Here is a 23,734-nt window from a genome sequence, read left to right on the forward strand (position 1 = left end):
ATCAAAAATCTGTTTTTTCTTTGTCATTATGGGGTATGGACTGTAGATTGATGTGAAAAAAAATTATAATAATTTAAAGCATTTTATAATAACAAAACGTGAAAAAATGAAGGGGTCTGAATACTTTCTGAATGCACTGTATATTTTTTTAAAAATGAGATTCACTTCAGAATTTACATGACTTTTCTAGACCTGAAATAACACTCCTGATTTATTATTTTTTTTTATAATTATATTTATTTTTCACACATTATACATTTGCACATATACAGTGAAATTCTTTTTTTCACATATCCCAGCCAAGCTGGGGTCAGAGTGCAGGTCAGCCATGATACGGCGCCCCTGGAGCGGATAGGGTCAAGGGCCTTGCTCAAGGGCCCAACAGTGGCATCTTGGCGGTGCTGGGGCTTGAACTCCCGACCTTCTGATCAGTAACCCAGAGCCTTAACCGCTGAGCCACCACTTTCCATGACCAGGGTTGCCTCACTTTTTAACCAATACACATTCTGAACAATTCACTATTGAATAATTCAGATTGATTTGTGAACCGTGCTCGACCAATTCATTGAAAAGAACTGACTCGAAGGAACGATTCACTCACAAATCAGATACTGTCTGTCTATGGCTTGCGATCGACTTTGACTCTACCCAAGAGCAATATTTAGCCAATAAACTATTAGATCAGGTGGATTCCTCTTTAAAAATGTCCAATTACCTGCAAGATCGGAGTCCTCTGGAACGCATGACCTCGCAGAAGCGTCCCGTTGGCTTCAGCCCCATCACTCCAATTACTGTATCCCGAACGTATTGCCTGAAACAGCCCACGGGAAAAGTGCGTTTCACTATGAGAGTTACAAAATCTGCGCATGCCCTGTTTATGCCCTGGATGAAGATTTTGGTGTGCAATCAATAGTACAGCATTTTTAAATGGTTTATCTGACCAAGGCAAAGCTATGATGCACATACACAATAAATACTGCACCTAGTCAATGTCAAACATACAGTCTGCGCTGGAAAATAAACCTGAATCAATAGGTGTTTTGCTGAATCAAGATTTGTAAATTTGTGCAGCTTTAGGGCATTACATCAAAGATTCTTGTTTTAATTTAAATCTATTTTTTTTAAGCTATATTTCTGTCCAGCACCATTGGAATTATATTTTAAGATGTAGTGCATCTAGTTTATGATGTTTCCACATTCGAGCATTAAATCATTATAGGCATAGTTCACCTAAAAGTGAAAATTCTGCCATTATTTATCATCCTAATGTTGTTCCAAACCTGTAGGACTTTTTCTTCTGTGGAACACAAGTGATTTTATGAAGAATGTTAGGAACTGACGGTTTCAATCACCATTAACTTCCATTGTATGAAAAAAAAAAGATGCAATAAAAGTGAATGGTGACAGACTAAACAATCTGCCTAACATCTCCTTTTGTGTTCCATGGAAAAGGGAGATTCATATGGCTTAAGGGCAACATGAGGGTGAGCAAAAGATAAGGAAAGTTTCATTTTTTGGAGAACTTTCCTTTTAACACTGATTCATTTCTGAGATTAAACCCTTTTTGGCATTTAGTAAAATGCTGCTGGTCAAATAAATTAATGGAAGTTGTTTTGTTTTTTCCCCCACACACAATTATCAGCCCTTAGCAACCAGTAAAACAGCAACATGTTTAAAGCGGTTAGGAATGTCTTGTATTTATAAGGTGCTTGTTAGTCTACAGCAGAAGACATTGTGCAGACAGACTTCATTAACGTGTAACCTGTAAGTTTAGAAAGATTGACGATTACATACTTGCCACATTTCTCACATTCTTCAACAAACATGTTCCCGTGGAGTTCTGACAACCGATCCCTGTGAAACAAATAAATAAACCACATAAAACTGTGAGAATAATTAAATGAATTATAGTCCAGAAAGAGAGGAGACATTATATAACACAGACAGTTCACCCCAAAATGAAAATGATCTCATTATTTACTCACCATCACGTCGTTCCATACCCACATGACTTTCTGTCTACCGAGTAGCACAAAAAGGAGAAATTTAATCTTTATGCTCCGCTTCTCCATAAATCAACGTTCATAGTGACCGCATGTCTATCAAAAAGTACCATGAATGTAGATAATAGGACTTGTGTGCTGTATTGTAATTTACTTGTTGTTATTTACTGATAATCTTCCCCTCCGCCAAAGATCCAGTGCCGGGTTTGACGTCATTGACGCCAAAATGCCATTGATTCTTGTGTCATAACCAAACACAATGCACTATTTAAAAACACTGCCAAGATCATTTTCATAATCAGTATTATTAACTTGTTTCCAGTAGAAAAAAGTATAAATTAATAAGACTTGTTTTCAGAGAATATATCTTGGAATATGTCTATTTTGTCTTATTTTAAACACATACAGTGCATTCAGAAAGTATTCAGAACCCTTCATTTATTTCCACATTTTGTTATGTTGCAGCCTTATGCTAAAATGCTTTAAATTATTATTATTTTTTTTGCCACATCAATCTACGGTCCATACCCCATAATGACAAAGCAAAAACCAGATTTTAGATCACAAAAGAGAAAACTGAATTAATCACATTGACATATGTAATCAGACCCTTTGCTATGACACTTGAAGTTTAGCTCAGGTGCATCCCATTTCTCTGGATCATCTTTGAGATGTTTCTGCACTTTGATTGGAGTCCACCTGTGGCAAATTCAACTGATTGGACATGATCTGAAAAGGCACACACCTGTCTATTTAAGGTCTCACAGCTGAAAATGCATATCAGCGCAAATACCAAGCCATGAGGTCAAAGGATTAGCCTGCAGAGCTCAGAGACAGGATTGTGTCGAGGCACATACTGTATCTTGGGAAGGCTACAAAAACATTTCGGCTGCATTGAAGGTTCCCAAGAGCACAGTGGCCTCCATAATTCTTAAATGGAAGTTTGGAACAACCAGGACTCGGGATGAGAAGGCCCTTGGTAAGAGAGGTGACCAAGAACCCGATGGTCACTCTTGTTGAGCTCCAGAGATCATGTGTGGAGATGGAAGAAACTTACAGAAGGACAACCATCACTGCAACACTCCACCGATCTGGGCTTTATAGCAGAGTGGCCAGACGGAAGCCCCTCCTCAGTGCAAGACACATGAAAGCCAGCCTGGAATTTGCACACATAAAAAACAAAAAACACCTAAAGGACTCTCAGACTGTGAGAAACGAGATTTAAGATTTTGAGATTGAACTGTTTGGCCTCAATTCCAAGCATCATGTCTGGAGGAAACCAGCCACCGGTGAAGCATGGTGGTGGTAGCATCATGCTGTGGGGGTGTTCAGCGGCAGGGACTGGGGGACTGGTCAGGGATGAAGGAAAGCTGAACGCAGCAAAATACAGAGATATCCTTAATGAAAACCTGCTCCAGAGTGCTCAGGACCTCAGACTGGGCCGAAGGTTCACCTTCCAACAGGACAATGACTCTAAGCACACAGCCAAAACAACACAAGAGTGGCTTAAGGGACAACTCTGTGAATGTCCTTGAGTGGCCCATCCAGAGCCCGGACTTTCTGCCCCCAATCGAACATCTCTGGAGAGACCTGAAAATGGCTATCCACCGACAGTCCCCATCCAACCTGACAGAGCTTGAGAGGATCTGCAGAGAAGAATGGCAGAAAATCCCCAAATCCAGGTGTGCAAAGCTTGACACATCATACCCAAAAAGACCTGAGGCTGCAATCACTGCCAAAAGTGCTTCAACTAAGTTCTAAGTTAAGGGTCTGAATACTTATGTCAATGTGATATTTCAGTTTTTCTTCTGCATAAATTTGCAGAGTTATCAAAAATCTGGTTTTTGCTTCATCATTATGGGGTATGGAGTGTAGATTGATGTGAAAAAAATATTTAAAGCATTTTAGCATAAGGCTGCAAAATAATAAAATGTGAAAAAACGAAGGGGTCTGAATACTTTCTGAATGCACTGTATCTAACGAAATTAAGAGATGTATGCTTAAAACAGCAAAAAAAAAAAAAAAAAAAAAAAAAAAATGGGTAAGAAAAATGAGCTTAATTTAAGATGTTTAGATATTTATACTGGAAAACAAGACAAAAATACTGACTTTTATTTACAATTTTTGCAGTGTATGTGGAATGAACATACAATTTTAGAAGTACAGTAGAGGGGAAGACATTAAGTACACTTTTAAGTTAAATTTTAACTTAAATTTAGGTCTGTTCCTCACACAAAGCTACTGAATGGTTTAAAAACTTGTAGCACACAAATGTAATGGTCATTTATGGAGCTTGACCACCGTGGTCAGTTGTATGGAAAAGAGCAGAATGAAGATTCTTTTGAGATTGAAAATAAAAATAAAAATGCACATGGTTTTGGAACAACATGAGGGTGAGTAAATGACAGAATTTTCATTTAAGCGTGAAAATTCCGTTACCGGGTGCAAATTAATTAATTTATTCAAAATATTGCCCCAAAATACATTGTATAATGGCTAAGGGCTTTAAGTAATTACATCTACCTGAATAAAGCACAATTTCATCATGTCTATATGCTAAAAACTCATGTGCTAAACTTCAACTCATCTTACCAAAACAAGACATGCTGATAACATTCACTTACAGGATGGAAAATTAGAAGTGCTAATTAACACAACACATCTGACATCATGGAACTTTAAACAGTACGAGAGACTGAGATTGTTAAGCGATGATATGTGCTTCTGTCGAAGCCGCAAATCATCCATGTTTTAAAATCTAAGTAAAGAATGTGACCGCACTGAGTAAATATCCTCAGGAATTATTTAAATAACACCTTTGCCATATATACTCCTATAGGGTGGTTTCACATATACTACATTTAAGCGAAACAAACCCAGTTCGGTTAAAGTGAATCAGAAAGGGAACCAGCTGCAAATGACCTCAGTGCTTTTGGTGTTCACTAGGTAAGTGGACCCAGTTTCTCTTTTGGTTCTCTTTACATTAATGTGGTCTCAGACCCCTTGTTGTTCACACCACAGCTCTTTAAAAACTCAGACCCCATTGCTGCTAGGGCTGTCACGATTATGAAATTTGGCTGACAATAATTTTTCATAAATAATTGTGATTATTATGATAAGCAATTGCCATACAAATTGTCATACTTCTTTAGGTGTACATATGCTTATGACAGATAGGCCTTAAGTAGTAATATATATTAATATTTAACTTGAAATCATATAATAAAATGGGGCTATATGAATACTTTTAAAAATGAATGCACAGGGATAGAATTACATAAAAAGTATTATTTTATATGTTATATCATTTATAAAACCCAGACAACACAGCCAATTATATCACATTTTGCAATAGTAATAATGTATACTGTAGTTCTGTCCTAAATTCTTCACTCTCTCATGTTATGTTAAGGCTCTCCGATAAAACCTACAAGCCCTTATTTCGCATAAAGGAAAACATTTGAAATTCTATGTGCATTTGAAAATATGTTTCTTTATCTATCATCTCGAGATTAATGGAGCAAGCAAGCGTCTCCTCCTGCGTGTCATTTACATTGTGTGTATGAGCCAAGAACATTTGCCATTGTGCAAATAAAATTAAAGTGAAACTATAAAAATCCTCGCTTGCATTTTCGTGGGAGTTTGGCACGGACCTCCGTAGACGGTACACCCATCAGAGCACTTTAAAGCAGTTCATCTTAACGCACTGATCTCCTCTGAATGCAGCTGGTCCGTTCATTTTAGGTGCTCAAATAATACAAGAACAGATATGAGACACAAAAACATGTCATGGTAATCATGGTATATCTATATTCGCTTAAAACTCTTATATGTGGACAGTAAATTGTGACTGGAATATGAAGAATGTAATGCAGCTATGTATGGCAAGCCACGAGGTACTTATATCATAAAATGCAAAGTGGACTGGTACCTCTTCGCTTTCAAAACACAAATCAATTGAACCACAAAAGAACCCACAAACGAACCGTACTCAGACCACCTCCTGAGGTGGTCTGAGTATGGTTCGCTTTTGGGTCCTTTTAGGGGGGTCTGAGACCACTTGGGTTGTTCACATATACACGTTATACCGCTCTGAGAGCACTTGGAGTGTAACTGTTGTAACTGACATGCAGCTCATTTGAATAATGGCACAACAGTCTCCACATATAAAAATTATTGGAACTTTGCGATCAGAATTCTCGTGAAAAAGTAATAAGTAACAATTATTACACAGACGTAAGTCTGAAAACATAAAAAGGTATTGGTTGAAAAGGTACAGATTTTTTGAAAACGCTCTCTAGTACAGCATATTTTGGGAAATGATGGCGTTAGGAACTGGAAAATTTAGTTTTTAAAAGAAAACTAATTTGTGTGGATGAGGCCCAAGTGTTTCAAAACCCTAGGACATCTTTCAAATATACAATTTCATGAAACTCGCAAACATTCATCTTAAAACTTTGAACAAAAATCCAGCGATGAATACTGCCTCAGAATTGCTCTTTGTGCCAGCCTAGGAACATTGCGACCCTGTGCACTCTAACTCCTGGATTGGAACTTGCCATATTGAGAGAGCTTGTGCATTTTTTTGTGCGCAGTATGCATCGGACAGTAGATGCTGAGACACTATGGACAGTCCATGGCTGTGTCGTCTGATTGTGTGTGTGATTACCTAGGGAAGCCGGAGCGCAGGTGAAGACCATCTACATTCTGGCTGATGAGGTATTTGAGGTATCCTGCTCTCTGGAGCTGCAGTAGAGCCATGTGAGTCAGACTGGGACGCGCCTCCTCAAACGTGGTGTTAAAGTGAGGTGCCTCTCCTCGCTCCTCCATTGTCCACACTCCATTAGGACCTCTGACAAACACACACATCACAGCACAAACACATTACAAACATGCTTTTGTCACTTACATGTATGGAGGTTTGTTGTGTTCAAACATTAAAGGGTCATATAAAATTTTCCTTGATCTTTTGAAATACAGAGCTTGATCTACTATGAAAACATAATCTTCAGAACTCAAAACTCCCATAGCAAAAGCATCTAATTTTATTTCCTCATTTCGGCTGTCTAGTACAGTATGTCGTTAATATTATAAATCAAACAATAATACCATGAAAAGGAGAAAACTAGAGATGTCCCAATACCATTTTTTTTTCAGATACTTCCTTTCCAGTATGTGCCGTTACGAAACCTGTTATTTTGGTTTTATTTATTTTTTTCTGAATTCCAATAGAATATCAATAGTTTATTTAAAATTGAATCATCAAAATTGTGTTTAAATAAATTTATTCATTAAAACTTTAATCAAATGAAAATACAATACATTTTTTTTTTCTCCCCTTTTTCTCCCAATTTGGAATGCCCAATTCCCAACGTGTATTTAAGTCCTCGTGGTCACGTAGTGACTCACCTCAATCTGGGTGATGGAGGACGAATCCCAGCTGCTTCCATGTCTGAGACCGTCAACCCGCACATCTCATCACGTGGCTTGTTGAGCGCGTTGCCACGGAGACATAGCGCGTGTGTAGGCTTCACGCCATCCACCGCGACATCCACACTCAACTCACCATGCGCCCCACTGAGAACGAACCACATTATAGCGACCATGAGGAGGTTACCCCATGTGACTCTACCCTCCCTAGCAACCGGGCCAATTTGGTTGCTTAGGAGACCTGACTGGAGTCACTCAGCACGCCCTGGGATTTGAACTAGCGAATTCCAGGGACTGAAGCCAGCATCTTTACCACTGAGCTACCCAAGCCCCGAAAATAGAAGAATAAATTTTTAACATAGTGTTGTATTATTTTTATCAAATGCAGTGATCACAAAATCCAAAATACTGTGCATAACAGAGCATCAGTGATGCGAGATATTGCTTAAATATAATACAATTGCTATTTATTATTATTATTATAGTAGTAGTAGTAGTAGTAGTAGTAGTAGTAGTAATATTACAGTGAATATTACATAACTGTAGAGTAGTAATATATTTCTGTCATACTTTTTTTTCCATTTAAAATGAGCTTTTATTTTGGCAGGAGCTTTTATTTTGGAGTGAAGCCCTTTCCATTTCTGTATGTTTTTGACAGTAACTTCTCACTTCTGGAAAAGCAGGTTGCTTAGTACCTCAATGTGACTATTAAACCGCAAAAGGCAACTGTTTAATTAAATAAAAATGTAGTCTGTATGTGCCTCGCACTACAAAGTGAATTAGCACTCTGCTCACTGTCATCTACTATAAAAAGAATGTGCAATGCTCATAATGGTGTTTACCATGTATGAGCCAAGCAGCTGTAAAATGGATGAGCAACCGGCATTGGCACACTCACAATTCACACATTCACAAGTGCACACACTTGATATTAGGTGTCTTTAAATACTACTGATGTTAAAATACATACAATACAATGGATTTAGTGTGTAACTACATGTTGTTCTGCAAAATTCTCACAAGATTCAAATTTGCTGCTGCTGTGGTTGAGGTACGGGTAGGTTTAGGAGTAGGGATAGGGTTAGTGTTGGGTTAGGGGTTTTCTTTGTATTTACTATTTTTTTATTGCCTGTAATTAATTTCTTTGTTTTTATTTTATTATTGACAGTTTGCTCACCTTGAATAATTATTTGCGAACTTGAAACAGTGTTTAGTAAAATTGTTTAGTATTTTGGCACGGTATCGAAATTGGTATGGAGAATCATCAGATTGCTTTCATATGTAATCAAAATGGACATATGATTACATATGTCCAATGACATTATAACTTAAATATACCCACATTTATCGGGAAAAAATCTAAATCAAACAGAGAGCTTGTGTATCAGAATCAAATCTAATTGGGAAATCTGTACTGATACCAAAGCCCTAGTTGTGACATCTCAACAATAAACACATTAAAAATGGGCAGACATGTGTTACACAATAAAGTCGACATGAAATAGCGATCACAACTCATTTTACTTTCATAATCTGACACATTTTTGCACTTCTAAACATTATCCTGAAACAGGATTTTCAACAAGATGAAACTGTAGCACGGGAATAGATTGGATCGTGAAAAGTCTCTTTATACCCAGTTGTTGGGTTTTTTTGGTGCAAGAAACCTTGACTAACATGAAGTGGACTTGAGAGGAAAATTTAATGAATCTACATCCCCACTACCCTTTCTCTCCTGTTTTTCCCAATGTTATTCCATGAGTACTCCTGGCCTGAGCAGCTAGAATCTCGGGCACCAGAGATGGGGTTTCGTTTATCTCGGGGAACATTAGGAGGGAAGTGCACTTTTAAACGTATTGGACTGCAGATGGAGTTACAAAGAGGGACGATCCATAAAAATTGAGCCATTTACTCAAAAGGATTGAAGTTCACTTGAACAAGAGTGCTGTGGGCATGAATCTTGCTCGTGCACTCTGACATTTGCATTAGCATGTGCAAACACTCTGAAATCTTATTTGCTTTTTCATGCTTTCCCAGTTACACAGTGATTTTTCTTGACTGACTTATAAAACATTTCTGTGTTCTAAACCTGGAAAAGCTCTTATCAGGACTGTAGAAATCCTAAATAAGTCCTAGACTCACCTAGCCAGACTAGCCAAATATCAGTCTTGTGCACATTGCACCTTCTTCTGGCTAAGTACCGCCCGTTTAGAAAGGAGGGGGCATCTGACTGGCATGTTTGAGATTTTGCAAAGTTACACTAACAGATCTAGATAATGTGATTGTAGCCCAGCTGAACCATAATTGATGATAGACTTGAATTTAAGTCCTTAGTCACTGAAAAACTTCTCCTCCGCCACACCTGTCAAATCCCACCCGTTCGTGTATATTCAAGAGTGAAGATGCATCTCACCAAGTGTCTTGTATGGGGTCGGTATAGTAACAAAATGAATATATTCACAAATGCATAACCCAATTCACATTTAGAAAATATAATATATTACATTCATAAAATACGATTTACAGTAATTCATCAACAGTAGATCATCAGCGATCGGAAATCACAAATGTCCGGTATTCTGGTAATCTTGTATTATTAAAACTTTTTTCCCTTTTTTTCTAGCAACAGACAAAACCAACATTAACTCAATCAATAAAAGCTAAAGCGTTCCCAAATGTCAGCAATGACGACTAGAATTGACATTTTGGTCACAATTATTGTGTCGCATTTACGACCATTTTAGTCGCAGTCTGGAGCCCTAGTCATGTTGAAATGTAATACGACCACCGGTGTTTTCCTTGGGAATCAAACCCAAGACCTTGGCATTGCAAGTACCATGCTCTACCAATTGAGCAACAGGAACTCGTTTTGTCTTACGACATTAGGGTAGGAAAAATAAATGACATAATTTTCCAGTTTTGTGTCCTGCTATCTCTTATATGTTACTTGTGCTTATGAAAGACAAGCAGAGCATGTGAGAAAGATGGATGCCTATTTGCACCTATAGAAGCACCACCTTTGAAACGAGTTTGTCAATCAAGATTTGATTGCCAGGTGTTCTTATGAAATTTTCATATCTGGATTCTGGAACACAGGAGAAAAATGCACAAGTGCCCTCAGTCTCCCATGCACTGCCTTCAATAACACATCAGATGAGCCGACAGAATGATGAAGAGGGAACATCCAGAATAATGGAAAACCAGCAGGGGGGAAACAACGAGAATAAATGGAACAGGAGTCACTTAACATGACGTCAACATCATCAAAAAAACAAAACCTTTTCCTGTGTCGAACAGAATAGTTCACTCAAAAATGATTTACTCACCTTCACGCCAGTCAAAACCTGTATGACTTTCTTTCACCCGTGGAACAAAAAAGGTGATTTTTTTTTTTAAAGAAATATTCTGTCCGCTCTATCTCCTAAATGAAAAAAAAAAAAAAGCACCATAAAAGTGGCTCTTATGACTCGAGCGTTATATTCCAAGTCTTATGAATCCATATGATAGCTTTGTGTGGGGAACAGACTGAAATTTAAGCCATATTTCATTGATTATCTTCTCTGGTGAGCTGTTAACCTACGACTGGATCGAGTCAGTAAGCAAAACTAAAGAATCGGATCGGTCTGATTCCTGAACTAAACATTCAGACCGGTTCTGTGAACTGGATAAATTGATACATAAAAGATCTGATTTAAAAGAATTGTTTCTTCTCCAATGAACTCTCATAACACGCAAAGGACAGCAGAGGGCAGTGAAAAATAATGTCTATTCCTCACAGACTCACTACTGAAGACTTGGAATATAGCGCAAATATCATATGGACCATTTTAATGTTGCTTTTATGGTATTATTTTGGAGCTAGACACCCTCAGTCCTCATTCACTTTCATTATATGGAAAAGAGTGGCTAGGATATTCTTCAACAGTTCACCTTTTGTTTTCTTTTGTTTTCTACTGAAAAGAGAAAGTCACACACGTTGTAAGTGAAGACATCATTTTCATTTTTGGGTGAACTAACCCTTTGACTAAAAATTACAAGCTAGCTGAAGGGGACATTAAATTAAATCCTCTAAATAATGTATGAAACATAATACAGTGTAGATCAAACATAAATTTGAAAGTAAACCCAAGTGAAATGAGTTCAACTGGGCTCAGTGGCATAGAAAAGAATTGCAAGCACACTCACATATTCTCAGACTCTCATCATGAACTTCAATAAGATGAGATTGTCATACTCCAGAGAGCTCAATGCAGTCTACAACAGTCACCATAAATGAAAAGTAGCACATCCTCTAAATACAAGTGTTTTTTTTTTTTTTTCCCACTTTAGTGCTTTTGTTTGGATGGATAAAGAGTAGTAGTAAAGTAGGACAGGAAGCATTCTTTATGGGAAGATATCACTTAAACAAATATGAAAATGGGTGAATCACACAAAAACATGCATTTCACCCACATATACTGTATATATATATATTGCATTGAGAAAATTAGGCCTATTTTTAGGACCATAAACATTTTTGCATTTTTTTCATAACAATTTAGCACATTTTCTTCTTTCTATTTGTTGTAATGAAATTACACCCAATTAATGCAGGACAGGATGATTTTCATTGCTGTATTACAGTAATGATAATCTGATGACAATCATCTTTGAGAATGATGCGAGCTGCAAACAAACTCAAATGTAATACAGTCGTACATATTACATTTATGCATTTGGCAGATGCTTTTATCCAAAGCGACTTACAGTGCACATATTACAGGGACAATCCCCCTGGAGCAACCTGGAGTTAAGTGCCTTGCTCAAGGACACAGTGGTGATGGCTGTGGGGATTAAACCAGCAACCTTCTGATTACTAGTTATGTGCTTTAGCCCACTACGCCACCATCACTCCATATTACAGCAAAAGTTGATAGCCTTGACCATCAAATAAACTTGATGAAGATCTGGTCTGTGGCTGATTTAGAAGTGGTTAGAGATAAGAAGTACTCAAAACCATTTTATGGAGATAATCTTTAAATTGCCTACCAACCACCTATTGCATGAAGATCAGTAATGTGATTAAACAAGCAGTCTTTATCTTAACATCATAAAGATCAGGGCCAGCCCAAGCCTTTATGGGACCCTAAGCAGAATTTGATTTGGGGGTCCCTCGGTGCCGCCAATACGATTGACTATTGTCAATGCTTGATTATTCGCACACTATAAATCTAACACACCCATTATCAAATATATACCCAGGAACAAGTTATTTTTACACAGAAGACAAAAACTTTCATCTAAAACTAGCTAAGTAATATGTTGTATTATAATATATTAAGATGTCAAGGCTATTTATGGATGTTTAATCAAATGTGAACTTTCCTAAAACAAGAAGATATGCTACCTAGGCTATGTTAACTAACTAGCCAGCTAACGTTAGCTCGCAACATAGCTAAGCTGCTTAACATACCTTTATCTTGCTGTTTTTTTCTCTTCCTCGGTTTTCTTCTTTTTCCTGTTCTCTGCAACAGAGGGATATGTCCTTTTTTGTGACATTGCTGTTTTGCTGCAATGCTGCTGCCTCTTCAATCAACTAACTGTCTGACTGTGCTTGCATCCTGCAGCCCGTTAACATAATATTGCGTTTAATATTGCGTTTTGGTATAATTACCATTGTCCATTGACATATATATATATATATAAAACAAAATAAATAAATCAAGTTGTCATTTCATGTGCTCTTGGGGGCCCCCTGGTGGCCACGGAAGCCCTAAGCAGCCACTTAGTTCGCTTATGCCTTGGGCCAGCTCTGATTCAGATCAATTACTGTATGTGGTGTGAAGCTAGGAAATAAAAAAAAAAAGCAACAAATTCTTTGAGATTTAATACATTCAAAAAATATTTTAGTCTATTTGTAAGATTTACGCATTTCAATTTTATAACAACATTCCATCAAATTGAATTGTGAAATGTTTGACCATTGTTCTTTTTTATATAAAAGTTTACTCAATTCAGATTGATGGAATTTTGTTATAAAATTGAAAAGCCTTCAAGACTTTTTTGTTTTGTTTTTTTACTATTTAGTTTGGAATCACTGGAAACTGTATCATTATTCATTTTTTTCATTTTATTTTATTTTTAATAAATGAATGAGGAATGACATCCAATTCTTTGTCTGTCTTTCCTTTGTGATGTCATTTTTTAACATGAACTTCAGACATAACCAAGAAAATATTTTGTTACTACACTGAGTCAAATGTTGGGGGGAAAAAAAGGGAAAAACTGGATATTTTATGCTTTCAACCGCAAAATCAACTCACATATCAGTGTCTTAACCCAAGCTAATTTGATCTCCCTTAGGCCATACAAATGTAGGAATGATTCAAAAAGACGCTCCACACACAAACTCAACCAAGATACAAGGAAATATCAAGCCAAAAAAAGGCTTTGTTTTTTGGGCTGAGAAACAGGTTTGGGTTATCTATGAAGGATTAAATCTGACGGATTATTCCTCATCCGTTCCTTCTACTGGATGATTATGGATGTGGGTGGAGAGCATTAATGCATCTAGGCACTGGTTTAAACAAAACTGCATAACTTGGAAAATTTGTATAAACATTTACACTTATGTCCTTGCTCACTAAAGCACCTTGCATCGTCATTAATAATTGAATTGATAAAGCCTGTTGACTGTTGATTGATCAATTTTAGCACTAATGCGGTAAATTCAGATTGTATCAAAACACTGCCTAGCCCTGTAGCTAAAGACAGACTTTTCCTTTTTTGGAGTGAACTATACTCTTAAAAATCCTCTTGTCCAATGTAAATCTTGAGTATGTAAGGAGGTCAGTTCACTAGTGGGAGCATGGGTTTATGCCCTGAGCATGAGCGCCCTCTGTCACACTACAAATGAACTGCTAGAGCAGTCTACAGTAGATACTCATTTCTGTGACCCCACTACAGATCACTCATCTATCTACATTAAAAGTATGATCTTGTTTTCAAGCTTTATTCAAGACTGATGAGGCAGTCTATGCTTTACAGGAATATTCCTGGTGCAATACCAGTTAAGCTCCTTTTCTTAAAAAAAAAAAAAAAAGGCAAAAATCAAGGGTGAAGTGAGGCACTTACAATGTAAGTGAATGGGGCCAATTTTTAGAGCATTTAAAGGCAGAAATCTGAAGCTTATAATTTTATAAAAGCACTTGCATTGATTCTTCTGTTCAAACTCATGTATTATTTGAGCTGTTTTTTGATGCATTTTGTCATTTTAAGGTTTAAGTTTTTGTTGACATTACATCATCATGGCAATGAAGTTGTAAAATTGGCTATAACTTTAAACAGAAAATGTTAGTTCATGATTTTATCACACTACAATCATGTTTACACACATTTTGTTTATGTCATGTGGCTACACTTTTGAAACAGTGAGTATTTTAACGTTCAAAAATTGGCCCCCATTCACTTTCATTGTAAGTGTCTCACTGTAACATAGATTTTTGCTTTTTTTAAGAAAAGGAGGGATGAGTCAAAATTAATTTTGTGGTAATTAACCTTATGTCACAAATGCTGTTGATTGAGCTTAACTTGTATTGAACCCAGAATATTCCTTCTACATTGAGTCATACAGAATCTGTGCACAATTTGCATTGTATCTGTAGAATTCTACAGAATGGATTTAAATATGGTAAATGGTGCTGAGGGTACAACACTGTAACAATCTGTAAATGAAAGAATGATCAGACTTGCCAAAATATTTAGTAACTGAACACACATGGCACAGGAAAACAGACTAATTTTATTCATGATCTGATATTATATTAATACAATAACTATATCCATTATCATATTCATGAAATATGTACATGCATCTCATCTTCAGCTGGTTTCATGTATCCGTCTCCCTCTGTGAAGTGTGTATGGTACCTGAAATCCGGGATCCCCGTAGAAGTGCTGATTCCTGCTCCCGAATGCACCACCATGTACTGAGACTCCCTGATCAACTGGGCCAGAGTCTCTACTTTACTCTTCAACTCCTCTGAGCTATCAAACACCTGCATACACACAGAGATGTGACTGTCAGACACAAGCAAAGTCACATAAACATTTTCATAGACTGTTTTAAATTATTGTGGCATATTGTCCTACTTATACATATCTTAAAGGTCTACATATTGATATTCTCCTCTGTTTAAACTTGCTCTGTAACTTCTGGATTTATTTGATAATTTGTTATCATGATGGAGTTTGCATACTGTTTCATTGGTACTCTTTGGTACTGCTTTTAATTTAGTTTTATCATCTTTATTGACATTGAGGCTTAAATGTGTCTAATTCACTTTCACAGTAAAATCTGACACAAATCACAAAAATCAATAAAATAAATAAACTGTTCTTTAAATAAAGTGAAAAATCACAAATGTGTGTCTCTTCAACTGTGAGCAATTCATGTTCCAGGGGTTGATTTTTATTAATACTAACAGATTTCAACTTCTTTCTTTTTGTTACATGAAGGTCACATTAAAAACGTCTTGTAAACTCTTACCGGGAATTCATAATTTATTTTTGGTACTTTTCAAATGCCTTTTATGTATAGATCTCATTGTTTTAGCCTTGTCCCAGACCTGAACTTTCAATATTAAACTGTGAAAAATCCATTATAAAAATACAGATTATTAAATGTTTAAAATGAAAATGATTTCTATCAGTGTTTAAAAAATTATGACTGGCGTCTTCTCCGCCACACCAAAATAATAATAATAATAATAATAATAATAATAATAATAATAATAAAATGCCCCTAAAAAACATTTTTTTTCAAAAGTCAGTTATTAACCAAGTGGAGAAAACAAAGAAAGGTAAATATCACTTGTGATTTGTGAGCAGAATATTTTTATTGGCCGTCATTTCCAATCAAGCTGTAATTTTGTCAAATTATGCAAAAAGTGTCAAATAAATAAATAAATAAATAAATAATATATATATATATATATATATATATATATATATATTTTTTTTTATTTAATTGAAAGTATGTATGATATATTGAATGTGAGCTATTAAATAAGATTTAGCAAGTCTTCATTCAGTCAATTTATTTAAAAGACATTACAAATATGTCATTTTCATCAGCGTCATTTCCACCACACAAAACAGAATTTGAAATGTGCTGGAAATGACACTAGTGACAATTTCCATGACTTTCAGAAAAAAGAAAAAATTCAAAAATGAAATAAATCTCCTGTGATGCATGTACATACACTGCTGGGCATCATTATCAGACACACAACAACAATAATGATAATAATAATAATAATAATAATAATAATAATAATAATAATAAAGTAAATAAATAGTGAGGATGTGAAAAAAGTTGTACTTTAAAATCACAGGACTGAAACACCCAATTATGGCTTCGCAATCTGATTGGAAGAGCCGCAGATATAAACACACTTGTGACCGCACATTAATTGCGTTGTATATTAATGCGCAGTGATGATTGGAAACCGTGCACAACAGCTCACTAAATCCATAACTGTGATAATCGATTATTGAACACAGATGACTTATATCGAATTGTAGTTGTTGGTACTGTATTACTCTTTAAAATCACTGTAATGCACCCTTTTTGGCAAATTGCTTTATTTTGTTAGTATCTGCTAATTTTTATTTTATTTAAGCATTTAATATTTATCTTATATAAATATTATCATTTGATTTGCCATAATAGCAGTGAAAATTGCACAAATGTGGTACACATCTCTCTATTCCGTCTTAATTTATATTCATATGCATTCACAGAAATGAAAAACTGTTTTTAATTAAAAAAAAAAAAAATCCAGTAAATTTAATACACCATAGATTACAATATGTTTATGATCAAGATAATTTATATGAAACTGAGCTATTTCCAGCTAGCATGCTAACAGCAACAAATGTAATCATCACCTCAGGGAGGCCGCAGATGCCTTTATCCGCATACGGAGAGAGTCCAGCGGCGTAATTCACCGACATGATCCACTTTCAGAATAAGCGGTAAGTTAAAAATAGTCGTTAAAAGCAAAAGTTTGTTCCACCGTTCGGTCAGTGTTATGAGTTGCTCCGCCGGGTGACGTCATTGTAAATGTGTGTACTGCGTGCAGCTCTGTTGCGCACATGACGGATGACGTCAATGATACTATGTGCAGGTTGCGGATGTCAGGAAAGAGTTTTTTTTATTTTATTTTATTTTTTAATAATATTGTAAACTCCTATTTTGTTTATTGTGTGATATTCTTATGCTGATGTCTTATGTATATTTGTTATTGTTGAAGTAATCAATAAAAAATAAAATAAAAAATGTCAGGAAAGAGTTGACCAGCTGTTTTGGAATTATTTATTAGGCGTGCTGGGCTCTGTAGCGCCCTCTTGAAAATGGGCATGTAAGGGGGTTCTGTAGCGCCTCCATTTTCACCTACAGTCACCAAAATGGGTACATATATAGTTCTCATAAAGCCGAACAACTTTAATACTCACAGTCATTAGCTCAGCCCAACAGGAAGTCGGCCTTTTTGGATTTTCTGAAAATCGCAGGCTCTGAACTTTTAAATACTCCTCCTAGGGGATTCATGTGACTGCCACCAAATTTGTGCAACATCATGCCAAGACATTGTAGATGCTAAATTGCAAACAAATTTTTGATATTTTGAACGGTGTCGCCATATCCTTGAGTAATCATGATAAATTGCTAATTTGGCACTTGCCATTATATCAAACACAGTTGAAAGCTATTTGGTTCATTAAATGAAGCTTAACATTGTCTTTGTGTTTGTTTTTGAGCTGCCACAGTATGCTATCTATCTATCTATCTATCATCATCATCATCATCATCTAGTAGCCTACAGTTGACTCTAATCGTCGGCAGGTGACGCTACGGGGCCGCGCAAGTGAGTCGTGACCGCGCTCCTCTCTCTCATCTCCTCCTCCAGTCAGGTGCGGGGGGCGCGAGCGTGACATGTGTCGAATAGAAAGTGAGCGTCGCGTTTCCAGCTGAGCGCGTACTCTCTCCCCAGCGCGTGTGCGTGCGTGTGTGTATGTTATTATTATTATCGCGCTCTCTGCTCCGCAGGCAGAATGGCTAGATTCACCCAGACTGAAGCGAGAAGACATCAGCAGCAACAGCATCCTCAGCCTGCCCACGCCAGCCTGCTCTTCACTACTGGACCAGGGGCGGTACCGAACCAAGCAGCGGCACCACTGCTCCTGATCCCGCACCAGCCCCAGTACGCGCACATCACCTTCCCCAAGCCCATGAACGGCACGGAGCCTATCCACTCCGACAACGGCACCATGAAAGACCAGGATGCCATCAAGCTCTTCATAGGACAGATTCCGCGCAACCTGGAGGAGAAGGACCTCAAACCTCTTTTCGAACAGTTTGGAAAGATCCACGAATTGACTGTCCTTAAGGACCGCTATACCGGCATGCATAAAGGTAATGATGCATTTCAATTAGTGTTTAGTGCTTTGGACACATGCATGCCATCTGGTTAACCTTTATAATGTGCGTTAAAAGATAAGCGTATGATCCAAGATTATTTAGTCTTCTGGTGCGCATGTAGGCTATTTATTTGTTACGCACAGTGAGTAGTCTATTCCTATCCTTCTATTTTAACTCACTGTGCTCCTTTCCACAATATGGGACCACAGTCAGTGTGATTGCAAAAGATTTATATTAATGCATGCCGTCATATGTCATTCAAACCTATTTGACGTTGACGGATGAAATTATTTCCACGCGTTTGTAGTGACTTGTAGAGCCTGTGCATTTTGTTAACCTTTATTATTCATCATAAGATATGGTGTAGAAAATAGAAAAAAGAAAAGATGAAAAAAAAAAACATATAATGCATATTATTTAGTGATGTTGTGAGAGTTGGCTGAACCTCATTATTTATTTATTTATTTTTTGGAACATGATTTTCATCAGTGTATGCAGTCAGATGTCATTCAAACCTATCTGATGCTGACTATTTCTCATGCAAACACTGATGCATGCATTTAACATCATGTGCATATGGTTAACTCTGATATGCGTTATAAGAAATGGTGTAGAAAAAACAACAATGTATGCAACCGTTTACCTACTGTAAACAGTGTGCCTGTCGTATTTTCACTCATCGTGCTCTCTCACAAAATACTGAACCACATTCAGTGTGATTGCGATTAATTTCTAGAATGCATGCTGTGATATGCCATTCAATCCTCTTAGATATTGATGGATGAAATCACATCTCTCTCTTACAGTTGCATGGTCTATTTCTTATGCAATAGGCTGATGCATTGTGTTTTTGTGGTTGTGTTCACCCTGTGTACAGTGTCATGACAATAAAAATGATGCTGGATGTATTGTAATCACTCCCACATGTGCATAATCTCGTATTTTTGTGTGCGCTCTCTCTCTCTGAAGTAGGGCAGCCCCGCGCGTCGATGCATATTAAGAGCTCCCAGAGCGAGGCATGCGCACCTCTTTACTATATGTTATGAACCATTGAAACATTTGAGCATTAGGTGTCTCTCCGTCAGTGCAAAATATGAACCTCATATTACGCATTTAAATATGCATTCAAAGAAATCGCGAACCCTCAATGCAGTAAGCCAAAAGATTCCAAGTTCTCTTGTTTTTGAGCATTTGATTTACAAAGTTACATCCAAATGTGTGCACCATTGGACATTGTGCTTTAGGAAGTTCATAGTGGTGTGACATGGATGCACATAATGGCATTTGCAAACAAAGACAGACCCAGAAGAAATTGTAATTGCTCAGATGTTGCTCTTTTATACCCCAGAATACTTAATGGAAGCCTCATTTAAGTATCAAGATGTATGTTTAAGATATTTATCCTACGGTTAGTCAAAAGAAATAAAAATAGACACAACCCAAATGTTTTAATCTTGGGAGAATTTAGTGAGACATGTTGTAGTTCATACTGATATAGCTTTAGGTAGCAGACTTTGGTATTTTGGCAAATGTGAGCATGCAGTTTAAGACATTGTTGTGATTTTCTCAGGAGGCTTGAGCAAATGTCTCCATTTACTCTCCATTTAATCTCATCACTGTCGAGTAAAGAACTGAGATATAAAAGAGATTTTTTCTTTCCAGTGGAGACCAAAACTGAATAGGCCTGCATTTTTATTAAGCTTAGAATGGTGTGAAATCATGTATACCATATTCCTCGATTTCTCTTTAGTCTTAGCCAGGTCACCTCACATGACTTAAGCTCTAATTAAAGATGAGAGCAATGCTGGAGGGATTTTATACATTTCATATGCATTTAAAACAGGCAGTCCTCTATTGCTCTTGTACACAAAATCCACATGATTCCAGGCTAAGTTTGCTATAATCATTGAATTTATAAGCTAAGAAATATGATTCATGCAAAAGATCTTGTTAAATAAATAAATATTTTACACAAAAATAAACATTCTGGCATCATTTGCTCTTTAGCCCCATGTTGTTACAAACCCGTGTGCTGTTATTTGTTTATGTGCAACACAAAAGCTCTTTTTCATACAACAACAGCTCATAGTGACCACGGTTATCAAGCTCCCATATGGACCAAAAGTTATATAGCACAAGGGATGTATGGTGCTTTTTGTCCTATTTAGATCTTGACAGTATACAGTAAATCATCCAGACTGATCTCACAGTGAAATCTGAAACAGTAGGTTGAATTTTCTTTAGCTATACGAAACACTGCCTCCAGTGACCAAAGCGGTAAGTGTTGTTGGGTGTATACGCAAATGTAAGCTCCATTTTACTGGTGTAATGTCCACAGAGGGGTGCCAAAAGCAAGTTGTTTTGAGCTATACAGGCTGTAAAACTATGAAGAAGAATGCATATTTTATCAAATGTACCCTCCAACCCAAACCCCAAACCTAAACCTAACCATCAGTGGAGTAAAAATGTAATGTTAGAAGATAAAGTGCAACCTCAGAATCACGTTCGTCAATTATTATACAAATGCAATTACTTCTTGGTTTCAACACAGCAATTTTAATTTTGAGTGAATTATCCCTTTAAAAGAACTTGAAAAACCAATGTAAAGCAACCTACTCCTCTGTGTGCCCCTCCCTTTCTTTTGCTCAAAATATTCCCTTTTTCTGTCACGCTTAGAGGCACACACATGCTCACACACACACGCTCCACACAAATGAATAATGGTTTATGCCCATAGGAGGGTGAGAGAGGGAGGATGAATCAGCGTTGGAGGCCTGTCACACACACACACACACACACACACACACACACTCTTGACTGCTGTCTCAGTGGGGCGTTATCAGTACAATGCTGTTAGATTATCATTTGCGTTGACAGTAAATTATTTGCAATGAAACATTGTTTATGAGTGTGAGACGTGCCACAATAGGCTATAAGGGTCAAATCAACTGAAAACAGCATCACTACACATTTCAATAGCTTTGTTCAAAACCCTAGTGAGCTGCATTCGTAGGCAGCATTTCAAAGGGATAGTTCACCCAAAAATGAAAATTCTCTCATCATTTACTCACCCTCATGCCATCCCAGATGTGTATGACTTTTTTCTTAAGCAGAACACAAACGAAGTTTTTTAGAAGAATATTTCAGCTCTGTAGGTCCATACAATGCAAGTGGATGGGTGCCAAAATTTTGAAGCTCCAAAATCCACATAAAGGGAGCATAAAATTAATCTGTAAGACTCCAATGATTAAATCTGTATGTTCAGAAATGGTATGATAGGTGTGGGTGAGAAACAGATCAACATTTAAGTCTTTTTTGTCATAAATTCTCCTCCCTGCCCAGTAGGGGGCGATATGTACGAAGAGTCTTAATCACCAAAAACAGAAGGAGGAGAAAGCGAAAGTGAAGGAAAAAGGACCTAAATACTGATCTGTTTCTCACCCACATGTATCATATTGCTTCTGAAGATATGGATTTAACCACCAGAGTCGTCTGGAGTACTTTTATGTTGCCCTTCTGTGGATTTTGGAGCTTCAAAATTTTGGCACCCATTCACTTGCATTGTATGGACCTACAGAGCTGAAATATTCTTCTAAAAATCTCTGTCTATGCTCAGCATATGAAAGAAAGTCACATGCATCTGGGATGTCATGAGGGTGAGTAAATTATGAGAGAAGTGTCATTTATGGGTGAACTATCCCTTTAAAGCATCATAGACCTGATGCAACTAATTCAAAGACTGTTTCAAAAAGTAAAAAAGCCAAGTTATCTTTTGACTTCTTTTTGAGTTTCAAGGCAGCATTGCATGTATACCTAGTGGAAAAGGCAATCCAAGAATGCATTGTGACAAGTGAAAAAAACTCAGCCAAGATGGCCGACAATGCAAGAGAACTGTCAATTTTAAATATAATTTATTCAATACCGAAAATCTTGAAAAAATTGTTCATTCTGAATAATAAAAAAAAAAAAACTGTTTTGCCAAATATTTGTATTTTTTTTTTGGTATTTTTATGCTAATTGGAGTATCATATTGTTAGATTTAGCAACATGCTAACGCCAAAATCTCCAGAGCGCAACAGTGCCTGCCCACTTTTTGTAGCCGTCTTGGTTTCAGAAATAGTTTTCCCAATCATGTTTTCCAAAGTGATTTCTTGAAACCCTTCATTAAAGAGTTCTGAGCCATGAACCAAAGCAACCATCTCCGAGGTGAATCACAACATTACAAACTTTGATTTGAAGCAAGAAAGTATTTAAAAATCAGACAAAAAGACAAAGACACAATACTGTGTACTTAACGTCTTTTATAAGGGAATGAACTACAATCCCATGAAGCATTGCGAAGAACGTAACTGAATTAAAAACAAAGGCAAAATACAAAGCTATTGATTTAAAGCTGGTGATTTATGAGTATAGAAAGAATATATTTAAATAATAAGTATTTTGAGAGTGTAGGGAGAGCGCCTTGATTGCGTCAGTCACAGTGCGAAGGAATGCTCATGGAAGTGGGCGATCGCTGCAGAGCTCTTTTGGCATGCTTTGTTTGCCGCTATTCTCTGATTGGTGGTTTGTTTGTCTTAAGCATCATGGTTAGTGTAGTTCTTCACCAGAAATTCAGCTATTAAATGCGCTAATTAAAAAAGAAATATATGTTGAAAATGTGGATTAATGCATTCAACCAAAGCATTAACAACCTTGGAGCTTACTGTAGGTCTGTCTTTCAAGATTTAGTAGTTATCATTAAAAATCTATTCCCCTATGGAGAAAATGAAAGGGATTTTTACTTCCGGATCCAGACTGTTGAGCTCTATTGGAATCAGTTATTAGTGTGCTAGTGTGGTGT

The 23,734-nt window shown here is 36.8% G+C and overlaps 2 protein-coding genes and 1 non-coding gene across 5 annotated transcripts in view; 1 reads left to right on the plus strand and 2 right to left on the minus strand.

Moving 5' to 3' along the window:
• Positions 1 to 17,534, minus strand: part of sirt6 (sirtuin 6) — a 40,800-nt gene extending 23,266 nt beyond the window's left edge. Inside the window, exons 1-5 of the mRNA XM_051697422.1 lie at positions 17,364 to 17,534; positions 15,342 to 15,469; positions 6,673 to 6,855; positions 1,795 to 1,854; positions 716 to 811 (exon numbers count right to left, since the gene is read on the minus strand). Coding sequence (XP_051553382.1) covers positions 716 to 811; positions 1,795 to 1,854; positions 6,673 to 6,855; positions 15,342 to 15,469; positions 17,364 to 17,429 — 533 coding nt within the window. The 5' untranslated portion in view covers positions 17,430 to 17,534. The remainder of the gene's footprint in view (positions 1 to 715; positions 812 to 1,794; positions 1,855 to 6,672; positions 6,856 to 15,341; positions 15,470 to 17,363) is intronic.
• Positions 10,225 to 10,297, minus strand: trnaa-ugc (transfer RNA alanine (anticodon UGC)). The gene has a single exon. It is a non-coding gene; the product is annotated as a tRNA-Ala (tRNA).
• A 922-nt stretch (positions 17,535 to 18,456) lies between the features above and the next one.
• Positions 18,457 to 23,734, plus strand: part of LOC127440676 (CUGBP Elav-like family member 5) — a 224,955-nt gene continuing 219,677 nt past the window's right edge. For all 3 annotated transcript variants that reach the window (XM_051697413.1, XM_051697410.1, XM_051697412.1), the window contains exon 1: positions 18,457 to 18,888. In XM_051697413.1, the coding sequence (XP_051553373.1) occupies positions 18,528 to 18,888 (361 nt within the window). In that variant the 5' untranslated portion in view covers positions 18,457 to 18,527. The remainder of the gene's footprint in view (positions 18,889 to 23,734) is intronic.

The sequence above is a fragment of the Myxocyprinus asiaticus genome, chromosome 5 (assembly GCF_019703515.2).
Source record: "Myxocyprinus asiaticus isolate MX2 ecotype Aquarium Trade chromosome 5, UBuf_Myxa_2, whole genome shotgun sequence".
Taxonomy (NCBI): Eukaryota; Metazoa; Chordata; class Actinopteri; order Cypriniformes; family Catostomidae; genus Myxocyprinus; species Myxocyprinus asiaticus.